General features: G+C 44.6%; 1 protein-coding gene across 1 annotated transcript in view; it reads left to right on the top strand.

Annotated features, from left to right (window-relative positions):
• PTPRM (protein tyrosine phosphatase, receptor type M) overlaps window positions 1-17,745 on the top strand; it is a 633,774-nt gene that overhangs the window by 614,357 nt on the left and 1,672 nt on the right. The window contains 3 exon segments of the mRNA XM_023754237.1: window positions 3,209-3,334; window positions 5,216-5,379; window positions 11,417-11,552. Coding sequence (XP_023610005.1) covers window positions 3,209-3,334; window positions 5,216-5,379; window positions 11,417-11,552 — 426 coding nt within the window.

Consider the following 17,745-nt stretch of genomic DNA (forward strand, 5'->3'; position numbering starts at 1 on the left):
AATCTACTTTATTGCCATCAATCTGCCGTAAATGATAAGGAATTCACTTTAATGCTGTAATGTTTTTAATTATGTTAGAGATACTACATTATATTGTTAGGGCTCTAGCCTGAAAGTTCATGAAGTAATAATGACAATCCTTGTCCTCATCTAGTCCTTTTTGCTTAAGAAGCTTAAATGTTTTAGGTCTTCCCCATTGATCCTCTCCGGAGGATAGATTGCAGCCATTTAAAAACACAACCACAGCTAAGAGAGCTTCAAAGACACAACTCAAAATAGAACTACGGATCCTGGTTTTCTAACCCGCAGTGTCCAGGTTAAATTTCCCTAATTCAAGAGTCCTCAGTCATAGACAGTTATAGAATAAAGGACTTGATCCCCCTTCAGAATCACTCTTTTCCCCCTAATGTGGATCCTGAAATGTCGTGATGTACTGTTTTGTTCATATTAGTGAGCCAGGCGTTAGTGATTTCTGTGTGTTCTCTTTGAACAGCAGTATTTGAATTCTGAAGCTGCATTCTAAACCCAAACTGTCTGGACTGAAACCAAGCCTTGCCTGGCCAGTGGGAGGAGAGACAAAGAGACAGTAATTCCATTCAGCAGACAGAGCTGATTTTCAGAGTGAGAGAAAAGGGGCTCCTGGGAGTCAGTCTTTCAGAGAACACCAAACAGCATTTGAACTTAAAGGCTTTGCAATCGTACGAGACTAGCACTCAACTATTTTAAGTATTTATAGGTCCAGTTCATGGATGTGTTATACACCATTTAAGCCATTTTATACATGGTTTACTTGGGCAAAGTGCAGAATGCAGTGTGCCAAGAGCCAAATGTCAGCCTGGGCCATTCATATTTCTTTGGTGTAAATGACAAGCTTTTGATCAGGGTTTGAACTGAGAGAACAAGCGAAAAGCAAAGCTAGCTCAGTCAGGAGTAAAATGGGCAGAACAGTTCAACTGTGCATGTTCGGATTTTATTACCATCTCGGCTTCCCATCACAATGCCTATTAATTTTAACAGTGGGTACATTTGGATATCAAAAAGAAAATAAATATTAGCATGCTATAGTTTGATAAGGCAGTTTTATAATGCCAGGAAGTGCTGGTGAGGAAGGGAAATTTTCATGAAAGCATTATTTAAAAATAAATAAATGGCTGGTCAAGATAGAGGTATAGGGAAACGTGCTACTCACATCCTCCTACAACCACATCAAAAATACAACTAAATTACATGACAACCATTATTCAGAACCACCTGAAATCTAGCTCAATGGAAGTCCTACAACTAACGATTTAAAAAAGAAGCCACATCAAGACTGGTATGAGGGGCAGAAATGTAGTACATAAAAAGTAGGAGGAATATCTTGGCTGTGGAGATTCCCCCTGAAGAATAAAAGGTTCCAGCCCCAAACCAGGCCCCCTAGCCCAGGGTTCCAATGCCAGGAAGAGAAGTCCCCATAACTCCTGGCTGTAAAAATCAGCGGGGATTGTGGGTGAGTATGATGGAGGCTGCTGGAGTCCCAGGCAGTTCCTCTTAAAAGGCCCCACACAGACTTACTCAGACTCTCTCCCTCTGAACTCCAATGCTTGGTCAGCACCTTGAAAAGTACCAGAGACATAAGGGTAGAAACTAAAATGTTTGGCATCAAGATGAGAGCTGGAGGGGCAGCTTTCTCTACAGAAGTGCTGGCAAAGGCCATTGTTCCCTTTGTGATCCCTTCCCCCACAGAACCAGCAGGGGGTGCCTTATTTGAGCCTCCATTAACCTGGCTATGACTGTTCACCCTGCCCTGGTGATTCCCTTAGACCCTGCCCCACCAACTTGGGTTCTATATTTATCTGGATGATCGCTTAGTGTTATATGGTGTCTAATCGCTGGTTGGACACCTGAAACTAATATAATATAAATTTTAAAAATAAATAAATATAATTTCTAAGATACTATTAAGAAAGTACCCTTAGTTACCCTACTTTCATTCTCAATCATAAAGTCCAAATCTCTAACTTCTTTATAATAGAGGAAGATTGCTCTTTAGGTTGACCCACCATTAACTGAAAATTATCTTGCATATAAATCAACCTTTGCAACCTGTGACCAATAAGATTTTTAGATCCTTTGGAAAATAAAAGTCATCAAAAAGGAAATTCAGCTAGTAGATTCTCTTGTTGTGGTCCTTCATTCTGCTTAAAATGAGCTGATATGTTTTTCATCTGCTCTTGGCCCAATAGAAACTGGTTATAAAGTAATGAAGTGGTTCTTTTTTGTCTCACCACAGGCTATTTGTCCCCCTGGTAAATCAGAAAGATAAAAGTTACACTATACTACCCAAAGTGTCACTGGAATATCATGCCCCAAAGAAGTTTAATTTCCAGCTTTAAATGCCTATTGGGGTCTTGTGAGAAGGAAAGACCTTGGGTGTTCTCTCACCTATCTCCAAATTTAGTATTTCTACTAAACTGTGGCTAATAGAATCAAAGTGCCAGTTTCACTAGCCACCATGCCCAGCTGCACTTCTTCCACACAGAGCTGTGCATCACATCCCATTCATACAAAAGTTCCAGTAACCTAGTGTCACCACAGCTAGAGTGTGAGACTCTAGGAAATTGTGGTTTTTATTAAAGCCACCTCCAGGTAAAGCATTTACTCTTATTACACCAGGTTTCCTAGAACAGAGCAGGAGGGTTTGGACCAGAGCAGAAAAATGCAACCTAACACTGTTATCAGTATCTTGTCACAAAATAGCCCTATTCCCAAAGTGATTACAAATTGCAAAGCAAGCCCAGGGGAAGGTGGAGATTTGGGTGTCTGCAGGTATGTGTGTCATCTTAAGTACCGTAGCTCTTCTAATGGCAGCTAGTGGCATCTTCCCAGGGCCTTGTAAGAGTTCCTGTCAGCAGCAAAAGGAATCTTACGATGGGGTGTGTAAAATAGCATCCACATGTCCTCAGAAAACAGAATCGCTCATAGTTTAATGATGCTTTCTCAGAAAATGCAGGGAAAAGTACTAGATGAAGGACAGGTGGAGCTGAGGAATCAGCCAACAACAAAGTCCGCAAGTCTACTTTCTTGAAGGAAAAGAGAGCAAGGAAAGAAAACTTAGTGAATCACGGAAGTATTAAGACCCACTGAATGTCAATACTGACCATATCCAAACTGCTCAGAGTAAACTTATTCTTATAAATAACCTCGTGTTTCTTTGTTTTGAATTCAGTTGTGTCCACAGTACTGGCCAGAGAACGGAGTTCACAGACATGGCCCGATCCAAGTGGAATTTGTTTCTGCTGATTTAGAAGAAGACATCATCAGCAGGATATTCCGTATTTATAATGCATCCAGAGTAAGAATCGCAGCCACTATCACTTATGTTGGGGTTTCATTATTTTCTCTTTCACTGCATATTTCGTGTGCCACTCTGTGACAGTCACTGTTCTAGGAGTGTGGACTATATCAGGGCTATATCAGGAAACAAAACAAAGTTCCCTGACCTTATGGAACTTTCATTCTAACGGGAGGTGATAATGGATATAACAGATATAATGAGATATGTTAGAAATTGATAAATGCTATAGAAAAAAAGCTGGAATGTAGAAAGTGCTAGGGCATCAACAGGAGGGAGAGCAAGGCTCTGTCTTACGTAGATGTACAGTGTGAGCAAACACCTGATGGAAGTGAGGGAGCAACCATCCAACGTTCCGCAGAGTCAGCTTTCCAGACAGAAGTACTGGTCAGTGCAAAGGCCCTGAGGGAGGGTTTCTGGAACAGTAAAGAGGCTGATGTGGCTGGAGCACAGTAAGCTCTGATCACCTAGAGGGAATGGGGCAGGGGGAGAGGCGTGGCAGAGATCATGCAGGGCCTTGCAGTCCACTGCAAAGATTTGGGCATTTGCTCTGAAGGAAATCGGGAGCCATTACAGGGTTTGAGTAGAAGACTCGCGTGATATAATTTACCTTTGAAAAGGAGTACTCTGGCTTCTGTGTTGAGAATAGACTTTAAGAGAGGCCCATCGGGAGACTATCATAACAATCTAGGTGAGAAATGACAATGGCAGGACAAGAGTGGTAGCAGTTGGAGGTAATCAGAAATAGAGAGGTTCTGGTATATTCTGACAGCAGAACCAATAGGATTTGCTGACAGTTTGGCTCCTAGGGAGCTGAGGGTGATTCTCTAGATTTGGGTTCTGAGAACTAGAATGATGGAATTGACATGAACCGAGTTAGGGAAGACGGTGTGTGTAAACAGGACAGTTGGCGGGGGGATGGTGGGGGGGATGGGGGGTCATATGTGGAGAGAGAGTCAGGAGTTCAATTTGAAGCATACCAGGTTTGAGATGACCATTAGACACCTAAGTGGAAATATTGAGTTGGCATTTGGATCTATGAGGACAGAGGTCTGATCTGGAGATATGAATTGATGACTATTGGAATATTTAAAGCCATGAAATCATCAAATGAGAGACAAAAGAGAAAGGGATCCAAGGACTGAGCCAGGGGTCCATCAGCAAGTGGTCTGGGAGAAAGGGAGGCCAACACAGAGGGGAGAGAGCAGTCAGGCACAAGGAGCAGCCAGGCGAAGAAAGTGTGTCAACAAGAAAAGCGTGACCACCTGTGTCAAAGACTGCTGGGGGCCACGGAACATGTAGTGCACATGGTGTAGCCATGGCGGATTAAAACTGTTGCCTCTTCTAACATTTTCTTGAATACTGCAATTCTATTTAACTATGACTAAAGACTAATTAACTATTGGTATCTCAGCAAGATTCACACCAATAAGCAAAATCATATTATATTCACAGGAAACGCAGTGCAATTTGTAACACCCTGAGCTCACAAACATCTCCTGATTGTAATTTATCCTTTACTTTTAATTTACCTGTAATTACCTAAAGTAGAGCCATCTTACCATTTACTACACAATGTGGTCAATGTTCGTGTTGTGTGTTATTTTTCACTTGGCTTTTGCAAAATCGTAAGCCTTCGGCTTCACTTTTATTTGTCTGGTCTGTCATTTCAAACACCTGGTTTTTTATAACACCTCAATATTAAAACTCATAACTCTCAGGCCAGTAGAAGCTTCCTCTGTTATTTATAGGCTAGCCTCTCCTTTAATATTGCCCTGCTTTGATGAGAAGACCAAGTAGGTGGAACCTGCCCACTGGAATTCAATAAAGTAAATAATGCCTGTTTTCTTTTCACTCCCTGGTTATTGCCTGATTCTCCAGCCCCAAGATGGATATCGGATGGTGCAGCAATTCCAGTTCCTGGGCTGGCCAATGTACAGAGACACGCCAGTGTCCAAGCGCTCCTTCCTGAAGCTCATTCGCCAAGTGGACAAGTGGCAGGAGGAATACAATGGCGGGGAAGGCCGCACGGTTGTGCACTGCTTGTAAGTGTGAGATAGAGCTCTGCATCTGGGAATGACCAGCCACCTTCCATTACCTGCCATTTCACTATCTCTTGTTTCACTACAATTGGAGAAGAAATAAGTAGATGTGAGTGAAAGGAGATGACCTACTTGATGAAGGTTTGGTTTGCTTTGCAGAAAACAAGATATGCATATTTTGATTCTGCATTTGCACAGACTGTGACTGCTATAAAAACAAGCCCTGAACTTCTGATTGGGAATCCCACCCCACCCCCCAAAATACACACACACACACACATACACGTGGGTTAGCCCAATGGGCTCCTACCAACTCTTGAGAACCAGTTAACATTTGGGGGACTTTTCTGAGCAGGTTGAACTTTCTAAACTGTTGGTTACTTGATAAACCATCCATGTGAAAGAGTCTACACCACAGAAATCAGCAAATACTAGAAATCAGGGCTAGCTTGCCATCTCACTGGCTAGCATAGTGGGTGATTCTGTTCGAAATCATGTCAGAGACTTCAAAGGAACTGTCGTTTTTTTCTTTGTGGTTTTAAGAGAGTTTTTTGTTGTTTTATTTTGGTTTGGGCCTGGGAATATAAATATTGGGGAGATTTCGTTAGAGCCATTGTCTCCAAAGTGTGGTCTCCAGGCCACCAATTTTAGCAGGTGCTGAAATGGGAGAACCTCTGCCACAGAGCAGTGACTCCCAACCTTAGCTGCTCATGGAGAGTCATTTGGGAAATTTCTATGCCCTGGCCACACCCAAGCCAAATTAAATCAGAATCGCTGGGGTTGGGGTCCACACACTGGTGTGTTTTTAAACTCATAGTTTTAACATTCGGCCAAGATGAAGAGCTGCTGAAAAGAGACTTCCATGCTTTTCGAAGCACTTCCACCTGCATTTTCTCATTGGTGATGACATGTAGCTAATCAGCCAGCTGGAATTGGCTTAATGGAGCAGGCAATTAGAAAGTCGTGGCAATTAGGGAAAATGTTTAGAGAATTTGTAGAAACTTAAAGTGTTAAGCTTATGTCTCCTTTCAGTGGAATGTCATTAGAAGTATACAATGAGATCTCTTCCAAATTGAAGGCAAAATAAAGTTTTACTCTGGGCCCACTAACCCTAATTAAAATGACAAGCTTGTGCCCATATCTCATGCCATGCCACCCCCACTCAGGGCCCTAGGAGACCTTCTGACAGCCTAGAACTCCGCCTTGCCTCTCGAGTCAAAATGTGGCATGTCAGCCTGTAGGAAACCGGAATTCCCTTGGAAAGAATCTTAGGAACCTACCCACACTTAACCCTAATCCTTTGTCCCCTGAAAAGCTATTTATAAGCCATCACCCCTTACTACTTTCTCCTTCCTTTTCATGGACCCAGTTCATTCAAAACATCTCTACCAAGAAAATGCCAAAAGGAATGATGAACAACTCACATCCCCATTTTTATTTCTTTCAAGTCCAGAAATAACTTCTGATCAGAATAAGATCAGAGGGTCACCAGTGTGAGTTAATACAATCCTGGCAAGGAAAATTGACATTTTAGTTAGACTTTGTATTATATCTATTACGTTTTTTTAAAACACTAAAAGTAGTTTGCAGCTATCCATTTCTGCATCTAGAGTCTGCCAGCATCTAGAACTAGGAGCATAATGCATGGTACCAAATCTGATTAGTAGCTTTCTTTCAAGGGCAAGTGCTGTAATTCAAAGGACTAAGTCACAGTGGGGGAAGTTGAGGCAGTAGACAAGCCTGCAGGGAAGATACAGGATCCCTTACATCACTGTACCTCAGAGACAACCACCGACTATAGTCTTCCAGGACACAGCGGTGGCCCTAGAACTAAACAGTTATGTCACCTTTCCATGTGACATCTAAAGCAGAGGGCTGTTATTTAACTGTAGTGGACGGTGGTGGACATCTGTTGTTTCTTCCCCTTCTTCCCCTTCTACGGTGAGAAAAACCTTTATTTTTTGGGGGGGGAGCCATTCTCCTCCATTATAAAGTCCTTGTGGTTCCCATGGGGCTGCCTCTTGCTCTCTTAACATTGGGGTGGACAAGAGACCCAGGCCTGGTGAGAATGTTTATTGTTGTTTAGGTTTTTAAATCTAAATCTAAGACTTTCAAGTTGTGAGAAACTAGGTTAAATTGGTACCCTCCAGTATAAGCCAGCAAAGAATGCTTTGAACCACAACAGCTCCCTGCTATTCTTCTGAGGTAAGGACATTTTTTTTTAGCATAATATAGCGCCACCTAATGGCTGAGGGCAGAGCATCCCTGCCCAAGACAGACTTCCAGGGGCTATGAAATTGAATGGTTCTTTAAGCCACATATACTCACGATAAGCAAATAGGGGATTTTTTTTCTTTATACATATCTCCCAGCTAATAAAACCAGAAGAAATATAAGATCACCATTTTTCAATCCTTGATGAAAATGATGGGTGTAGACAATGTCGCCGACAGCTGCTGAAAGCGCTGGGTGAAAAGCTAATGGAGGAAAAGCAGTGTGGTGTCAGTGCAAAGGCAGCAAATAGACTAATGGAGCGGAGAGAAAACCCAGGGAACTGAGCCACACCTCAGGGTCACTTGATATACAACAAAGATCTCACAGCACACCTACTGCAAGGCAGGCGGGAAAGACTGCCTGCCTACCTGCTGTCTCTCCTCACACTACATACAAAAATCATTTCCAGATGGACTGTAGACCAAAATGTGAAAAGAAAACAATGACATTTCCAGGAGTAAATTGATATGAGCATGAGGTTACCAAAGACGTGTTACACAGGACAAAGAACACTAGCCATGAAGGAAACATTGATGAGTTGGATTTCATTAAAGTTTAGTACTTAAGTTCACCTACGACACCAATCAGAGTGCAAAAGCAAGACACAGAGCTGGTAACGAGTTTTGTGATACATCCATCTGCCAAAGGACTCGTAGCCACAATGCCTAAGAACCACTGCAAGTCAATAGGGAAAGGCTAGACAACCCAGTTGTTTGGGCATAACACTTGACAAAAACTTGATTTAAAAAAATAAAAAGAATGTCCAAGTGGCTGATAAGCATAGAACAGGTGCCATTTGTTTTCGGGAAAATACACATTAAAATCAGAGTCGATAGCAGTGCATACTCAACAGAATGGCTAGAATTTAGAAGACAAACACATAAATGATAATACCAAGTGTCGGTGAAGCTGTGGAGTAACTGGAACTCCCATACGCTGTTCGTAGGAGGTAAATATGCTACAGCCGTTTTGGAGCTGTTAACGAAAGCTAAATGCACATACATTCTCTGAGTTCTTCTGCTCCTAGGCATATGACTATAGAAGTGAGTCATGTATGCACCATGAGACATGTTTACAGCAGATATACTCATAGTACTGGAAACTAGAAACAGACAAACATTCACCAGCTGTCAGAGAAATAAATTATACAGTAGTATATCCATTCAATGTAATTATTTTAAGCAATGTAAAAAAATAAATTACTGATACAATATGGATGATTCTCTCAGATAATATTAAGTGAAACAAGCAAGACTCAAGAGTATATATACTGTATGATTCCACTTATACAAAATTCAAAAACAGACAAAAGAAAATTTTTAAATATGCTTTTATTGATTTTAGAGAGAGAAGGAGAGAGAGAGAAACATCAATTGGTTGCCTCCCACACACACCCAGACAGGGGATCGAATCTGCAACATGGGTATGTGCCCTGACCAGGAATCGAACTAGTGATCTTTCAGTGCACAAGACGATGCTCAACCAACAGCCACACAGACCAGGGCCAAAAGAAATTTTTTATGCTAGAAGTGAGAACAGAAGATTATCTTTGGAGTATTGATGGCATTGACAGGAAGGAGTAAGAGGGAGGTCTCAGGGTCTGATCACAGTCTGCATTTTTATCTGAATGGTGTTTACATGGCATATGCATTTGCAAAAATTAACTGATATATATACTTAGCATTCATGGACTTAATTTAAGGTATGTTATACTTTATTTTAAAAACTGCTTTGAAACTTAGTGATGGACTGATCAAACTGACATTTGAACACAATGATTAATCTTAAAATCACAAAACAAGGAACAATTTTATGTCCGTGACTACTTCCTAATGACAGTACACTTATAAGGTATCCTTATCCAAAAAATTTTAAATTTTTATGAAACTCAGGAGCTAACTCCCAATTTATAGGAAATACAGGACTAGAGAGTAACATGTTAAATTATATTCAGAGACACAATGAATGAGAACAACCCAAAACATGAGCTCTCTACAGGAAAATGACCCTATTTCCTCAAAAAATAAATTACCAAGAAAAGAGAGAGAGTGAAGAGAAGCCTATAGATGAAAATAAACTTGCAAGACATTTCAACCAAATGCAATGCATGGACTTTGCTTGGTTGTAGATTTGAAATAGACAACTATAAGAAAATATCAGAAACAACCTGAGAAATTTAAACAGTGACTAGAAACTTGATTACATTAAAACAGTAATGTGTATTAATGTTAGCTGTGATAATGATACTGTGTTTATTTTTTAAAAGATCCCTACATTGGTTGATTCTAGAGCTGGTATAGGGACCATAGAGAATGAGTCTGGAATGTCTGTGGTTGCAGAAAGTAAGGACATACTCAAAAAAAGGACAGAAGCTGTCAAATGAACACGGAAGCAATCTGATGGAGCGGCTAATGGCCTGAGCTGGAACAATTTCAGCAACAAAATGTCTATACTACTGGATTTTAGCTCATAAAATAGAATTAATAAGTCTAAACTGACAAATGATAAAAATAAATAAGCTAAATAACAATTTGAAACGGGGGAGAAGAGGCACCTCTCTCTGAGTAGAATGTTGAAGAGAGAGGGAGGTAGAAAATCAGTTAGGCAAGCACCACAGTAATCATGGTTGCAGACAGGATCCACCAATGTGATCCGCCAATGTACGCGAAAGTCAGTAGGTGAAACTTTGAGGAGAAACAAGATATTTACGTAATCCCAAAGTATCTTTCCCAAGATGTTTATTAACTACAAAGAGAACGGTAAAACCTACACAGTGAAGATAAATCTGCCCGACACCTACCATCTTAATAAGGGATGAGGTTTATCATCACCAGCAGTGAGTTCAACAGGAATCCCTTGAAGGATGCAACAGCCGTTCTGTGGTTTTTCTTGCCAAACTGTATAACCCATTTCCAATCATAAAAAACATCAGACAAACCCAAATGAATGTCAGTCTACAATAGTATTTCGTGATGACTTCTCCAATTACCGATAGGGATCATGGCTACTTCCCACATCTACATTCTCTGTTTTGTATTCCAAAAAACTCACTGACCAGTCCTCTTCAAACGTGTCAAGGTCAAGGAAGACAAGGAGGAGCAGTCACAGGTTGGAGGAGAGTAAGGAGACATGACAATGAAATGCAAGGTGGGATCCTGGGGTGGATCCTGGACCAGGAAAAGGACATGCATCAAAAAGCTGGTGCCATGACTAGGGTCTGCTGTGTAGCAATAGCTTTGCCACCGCGTTAACCTCCTGGCTCGATGATGTGTAGTGGTTATGTAAGATGTCCACAGCAGGGGAAGGTGGGACTCTCGGTGCTATTTTTGCAACAATTTTGTAGGTCTAAACTTAGTTCAAAATTAAAAGCTTTATTTAAAAAGAGCCCTTAGTTTTAGAGGTAAATAATGAAATACTAATGGATATTTATAAGGCCAAGTCCATCTTTGAGCAGAACCCACACCTGTCACCAGTTTTAACTGAGATACCGAGGTGCTCATTGAAAAATTTCCGAGGTGGGCCCTCCTTATAGAAATTGATGAGGTGCTATATTAAATTATGTAATCTAGGGCCGGGTGACGTTGGGAGAACAGCGTGCCCCAGTTCATGGCCCCCAGCACAGCGCACGAGCTGCGTCCGTGCTCATTAGAAGGCTGGCCCAGGTGGCGGGTCCCGGCCCTGAGGCTTCACCACCACCGGTTCTCCGGGCTTAGGGGCGCGATGTAAGGACAGACATGGTCCAACTCTCTGCCTTCTGTCCTCGCAGGAACGGGGGCGGCCGCAGCGGGACCTTCTGCGCCATCAGCATCGTGTGCGAGATGCTGCGGCACCAGCGGACCGTGGACGTGTTCCACGCGGTGAAGACGCTGCGGAACAACAAGCCCAACATGGTGGACCTGCTGGTAGGCCTCCGCCCCACAGGGGCGCTGCCGCGGGCGGGTTGGCGGGGGACTCCCCAGCTCAGGTCTGCAGGGAAACTGATCACAACGGAATAGGCTCGTTTTCAAAAACATCATGTAATCACTCCATTTGCAGGGGTTTGCTCCCTCTGCCTCATTTTGCTTTGCCACAAAGAGACTTCCTCTCAACGCGTCTGAGATGTGAAAATAGTTGAAACTCACAAGTGAACATCCTTATTAATTCCCGTTCCTGGCAGAGCCTTCCGTGTGGCTAAGCACTTAGTCTTCAGGAGAAGAAATAATCATAGCACGTGAAATGCCAGATTTTCAAATTGCATATCTTATAAATAGCTTAATCGCCTAATATTTATCAAAGCTGTGAATTTAGTTTGACACCAGAATATTGCACTTAATTATGGTGGCCATCGCTGCGGAAAGGATTAGAGGAGTTGAGAAACAAAGGACTCCGTGCAATTATTTTCATAGTGTTTCATGAAATCTCTTTTTTGTGTGTGGAGCTGTTGCAATGCCAACCACTGTGACTCAAGAATAGCCCAGCAGCTTACAGGAGGGAGCTTTCAGGTTAGGTCTTTGTACTCCTCTGTGGGCACGAGCAGGATCTGGAGGAAAAGTAGGACTAATCCCGAGGTGGGGAGAACCGCCTGGGGAGAGGGAGGAAGAGACGGCCACAGCGCTGCGGCGGTGGGGTTAACATTTTAAATATCATAAAGAGACTGAAGAGAGAGTTGAGATTTACAATAAGGTTGAGGAAGTAGCCGCGGTCCCCAGTCATTACAGCAGTAATTACGAGGCTGGGTAATGACAGTGACCTGTGACACTGAACCCTAGGACGAGTCTAAGTCACTCCCCAGAGCATCTGCTCCCCCCAGATGTGTGTCCCGTGTTTGATGAGCTGTTCTGTTTCCAAGAAGCATGGTGCTGGACAGGGGATTTGGTACAAGGCCACCTGTTCGGCCAGGTGCGGGCCCACACCGCCATCAAAGGCATCGCATTGGCTTCTGTGGGAAAAGGACTGTGTCCTCCCACCCCACCCCCCCTGCTCCCCTCTCATTCCTGCCCTGGGGGGAGCCCATGAAAACCCAAATTCTAGTCTCAGCTCTGCTACTAATTCAAGTTGTGACCTCAGACAACTTGTCGATTTTTATGCTCTGAAGAGAAACAGTTGAGTGACTCACTTGTCGATGTAAGTCTCCTTGGGCCAGGAAGGCACTTCACTCTCTTGGGTCTGCGTTGAGTAAACGAGGGATGGTATTGGCTTATTGACGGGATCCCATGTGATGCTGTACATGAAAGTGTTTGGAAACTGCGAAGGGAGAGAGGTGGTTCTTGATGGTGTAGGTGTCCACAGGGCGTGGTGCAGCCAGCAGCCTGTCTGAGGTAGTTATGTGGAAGTGTTGGGTGAGAAGCAGGAGGTGGTGGCTAGAAGTGAGTATGTGACACTCCAAGTGCCTTTCACAGGTCACAGATCTCCTGGGGAGGGGCCGAGAGGCTGAGGGGTTTGCCCATGGTCAGGAGAATCAGAGGGAACAGCAGGGTCCTCCCACCACAGAATTCTCAGTCTCCTGGGAAGCAGGTGATAAAAGGGCAGGCGGGCAGGCGGGCAGTCGGAAGTGGCCTGGATTTAAGCCAGATAAGAAGACTGACAGAGGCTGAAAACAAATTTATAAATTAAAATTTTCTGTGCCTTCATTTTGTATTTACCTCCCTGATTCACGGACAGATGTGTAGCTTCCAAACTTTGGTTGGTACCTGGGCAAAGCTGATCTTGCTTTAAGAAAAAAAAAATGTCCTTTCCCTCTCTGTGCAGCCTGCAGTAAGCAGAGCATTGGGGTAGACACTCCCAGGCCTTTCCTCTAAGAGCTCTGGCTGCAGCTTCCATCACTCACACATTTTTATGGGCAGAAACAACGTGGCTTTTCCCAAATCAGTGGTGCTTCTCCACGAAATGAATGGAGACCTGGGTGGTTGGACCAGAAGGGAGCTACTGACCCCAACGCACTACTTAGCGGTTTCTGTCATTGTTTGAAATTAGACCAGAGAAAACAGGACCCTTGCGTGCCCAGAACTCAGAGGGTCAGGACCAGCTTTAGGATACAGTCAAGGGCTGAGAAACACGGGGAAGTTTTGCAATTTCCTGAGAAAAATGTCTGATAAGTTTGTCACAGTGAATGTTCGCAAAGTAATATCTGGCGACCGGCAAAAAAATGTCACAGTGCTCTTTGCAGTGGGCTTGAAGCTTCCTGAGTTAAATAAGGGCTCTTGTCATTTGTTTGTTTTTGCCTTTAAGTACAATTTCTGTTAGTTTGGTCCTTGTACCTGTGTATATATTGGCTAAGGGGATTAATTCAGGTCAGGGTGATAAAATCTGGTACAATTCTTTGGGGGATAAAAGGCCATCTGAGACCCGAGTTGCTCCTAAGCACTAGATGTTGTGCCGCAGTTGAAAAGTACGGAGGGCGGAGTCTTCCTGACTGCATCTTCATAGAATGGTGGTGTGTGTGCCAGAAAGCTTTGGCGTGCACTTGTGCTGGCCCGGGGAGCCAGGTGGATGGGGTCCAGGTGGATGGGGTCAGGAGAGCCTTGGCCGGGGCCCCGCTAGACCTGCTCATGTAGCACATGCAGAGGCTGAAACTCACAGTGGTCCCCTCCATTCAGAACCGCCGCCCCCTCCCTGCTTGCGTGGGATGAGTGTGCAGAGGGGAGTCCATCTCTACCTCCCTTTGAGGCTCTGATTTTTCCAAATTGCTTCTAAGCTCGAAAATCCATCCATCTGCTTTGAAGCATGGCACTTTGAAGAGAGATCTAGGAAGCCCTGAAAGATTTATTTCTTCAAATTTTTAGTTTTGGGGCTCTGGAGAAAAGCCAAGTGATGGCAAGGAAGCAAAATAATTTATCACACAAAGTTCGGTGTGTGTTTTACCCAACAGGAGCCGGGTGCTTTCCCTCACCCCCTCTTCAGCCCAGCCTCTAAGTTATCTGTCCCTTCACCAGCCTCCAGTCCTAACCCAGGGCCTGGGTCCCAGGGGCAGGTGGGACCCACAGCCTGAAGGCTGAGCTCCTTTGAAGCCCTGATAGTTGTGGGAAAACCAGTGCTTCAGCGAGTAGCTCCCCTCTCACCTTTGTCCTCCTCACTTGGCTTTTGAAGTTTCTAGGGCTCTGTTTTAGCAAAAAACAGCCTCCAGGGACAGATCTTGCCTAGAGATACATATTATCGCCTGGGATGTGGTGGGAACTTTGGCCAAAGTTACCAAGATCAAGGTAACTGACACATAGTTAACATAGTGTGTGTGTGTGTGTGTGTGTGTGTGTGTGTGTGTGTGTGTGTGTGTTGGAGTGGAGGGTATGGAGGGTATAGGACTCAGGTGGGGAATCAGAGATGTGCATTCAGGCCCCTGAGCTGTGCCCCCACCAGCTGTGGCTGGCAGTGTGAGTGGCATGCCACCTCTCTCAGGCCTGCCCTGCCATTGCCACACGGCCCGCGGCTCACAGCCCTGGACAGCAGCCTCTCCGTAAGTCCTCGCAAGTCCCCATATGGTCGGTTTTCCCGCACCTTAAGGGGGAAATCTCTGTGAATGCCTGTGCCCCCTCTCTGCCCAAGACTCTGATCTCCTTGAGGCAGGGCTCCTGGCTCCAAGGGGGCGCCTGATAAGTATTTGCTGAGTGACTGGACATTTCTGCTCTGCACCCAGCCCCACGTCCATCCTGGCTGCCCCGGCTGCCCTCTGGAACCTGGGGAAGGCTGTGGCTACATGCCCACAGGGCTGACTAGGGAACCCACACAGACTGCATGGGGCTCTGTGGGAAGAAAGTGCTCATGCATTTTTAAAGATGTAGATGAGAGTAGCGAGCCTTTCTGTTCATTGTCAGACATGCAGCTGTCTTATCGAGGGGTCTCCTTGGCACGGTGGCTGGTTGCCCCATTGATCCGGGGAAAAATGAACCCGACCTGGGGACCACGTCACCTCCTGGCAGAGGCATCGGTCGGGATTCTTTCCGCACTGAAGGGTCTGTCAGCACAGGATCAACTGAAACTAGGAAACTGGTCTCGGTTTCAAAAAGCAGGAGCACCAGGGAGGGAAGCTTTGCAGCAGATGAGCCAGCGGACTCCTCTCTTTGAACCTCCCCAGGCAGGCAGGCGCATGGGGTGTTTGAAGTGCTAGGCTGCCCGTAGGGCCCCCAGTTCCTCAGACACAGGCGCCTGAGTGACAAAGGCACAGCCCGGGCCCTGCAGGGCGGCCCCAGAGCCCTCAGAGTGAGTGGGGACTTTCGAAACAGAACCTGACTTTTAGGTGCCGCTTCAGATTTCCCTTTCTTCCTGGGAACAAGAGATGTGATCTGGAGTGAAAGTGGCATCGGGGTCTTGGAGAGGAATAGCAGGTTTCCCTGGCACCGTCCTGCACAAGGATGGACCCCCACTCACATCCCTTCTTCATGCCGGAAGCCAGCCAAGGCTGCCTCAGTCAGGAGAGCTGGGGACCAAGGCATAAACATTTTCCCCCTGAAGCACAGGGATAACTCCTGTGGTTTAATTACTGTGCAAAAGCAAGTGAGTTGAGAGAGACCTTAGAAGACAGGCCTGTACCTGGTGATCAAATGTAATCAGTTTCCAACGGACAAAGATTTCAGGCATTTCCCGAGGTGCTTGGGGGAGGGGGCGCAACAATTTATGATGATTGTCCTCATTCCTCTTATTTTTATGATTCAGAAACCATCGTCACAGAATCTGTGGGGATTAACAGCTTGGTTAGGAGGGATAAGATGAGAGAGAATTCATTTTGAAAACTATAGTCATGCCTACAGAGCACTCTCCATGACCTACACAGCAGCCCCTTGGCAACAGGACCCGAAGTCCCTTTTCCTCCCAGTGTGTGGCTGGAGGCCAGCAGCCACATTTTCCACTAAAATGAAAGAAATTTTAACATTTTCGTGTTAAAAGGAATGGGTTCATAATAGGCACTGACGTTAGTTGCACAGTTACGTGTGTACAAAATCATGTTTTATCCAATAAGGAAGTGGATCTCTTAGAATTTCATTGGGATGATTGCGGGGGGGCAGGGGGGGGGGTCACTGTGATACACACACATACACACACACACCAAAAAAAAGGGGAGAAATTATTAGAGCACTTTATAGGCAATAGGTCAGCTCAGTGATCTGCCAACATCAGAATTTTGAAATTCAAGTGATTTATTTTAAATATTCTGAAAATAAAAGTATCAAATCCTGAAATGTAGTCACAAAGTATTTGTGTAGACACTATTTTCAGTTCCCTTGGGTATATTCCTTGGGACTATAGAGTGATTCTATGACCTTTCGAGGAGCTGCCAGACTATTTTCCAAAGTGTCTGTGCCCGTTTACATGCCCACCAGCAAAGTGTGAGGGCTCCAGTTTCCCCACGTCCTCCCCCAATGCTTGTTCCTGTCTGTCTCTTTTTAGTTGAGCCATCCTGGTAGGTGTTGCTGCTATTGGTGTGTGATCTTGTGGCACCGTCAGTGTGTGGAAATGATCTCTAGATTGTAAGCTCTCTGAGGACTGGGGCCGTCCCTTGAAATCCCTGATCTCTAGTCTTTAATGTTTGTTCAGTTGTATCAAGTGCAGCTAAACCCTTTGTCATCATTTACATAGAAGACCAACATGTGACTCCCCCATCTGTATGTCAGGTTCTGCACCAAACACTGGTATGCTGGCCCTTGTCTTCCAATAAACAGATTGGACTAGTGGGGCCTTTAGAGAACAAATAATAGGTGAAGAAAAGGAAATTGCAATGACTAATCAGGAGACACATACCCCCCCCCCAAAAAAAAACGGTAGAAATTTATTTTTAATGAATTTGGCAAACTCACAAATGAAAGACCCATCTTCTCGTTTGTGACCATTGTGTTGAGCCATGAGTCAGTGGCGCCGACTCACACAACTCACAAAAGTTTGCCTCTTACTGAGCTGGAAAGAGAGCCTTACAATTGCTGAGCCCCTCTGCCCCCGACACTGGGCTGCTTCATCCTCAACCCCTGGGTCCCTCTGCTCCGTTCAGAAGCCACACCCAGGCGAGCATCCATCAGCACAGTGCACTCACACAGGAGCCGAATGCCCTCCCTGCCACCTGAGACCCCAGGTGCATGGACCAGGACCTCAGGTCCATGATCTGAGAAAGCTGTGCTCAAAAAAATGAAGTCA

This window comes from Myotis lucifugus, unplaced genomic scaffold (assembly GCF_000147115.1).
Source record: "Myotis lucifugus unplaced genomic scaffold, Myoluc2.0 scaffold_58, whole genome shotgun sequence".
Taxonomy (NCBI): domain Eukaryota; kingdom Metazoa; phylum Chordata; class Mammalia; order Chiroptera; family Vespertilionidae; genus Myotis; species Myotis lucifugus.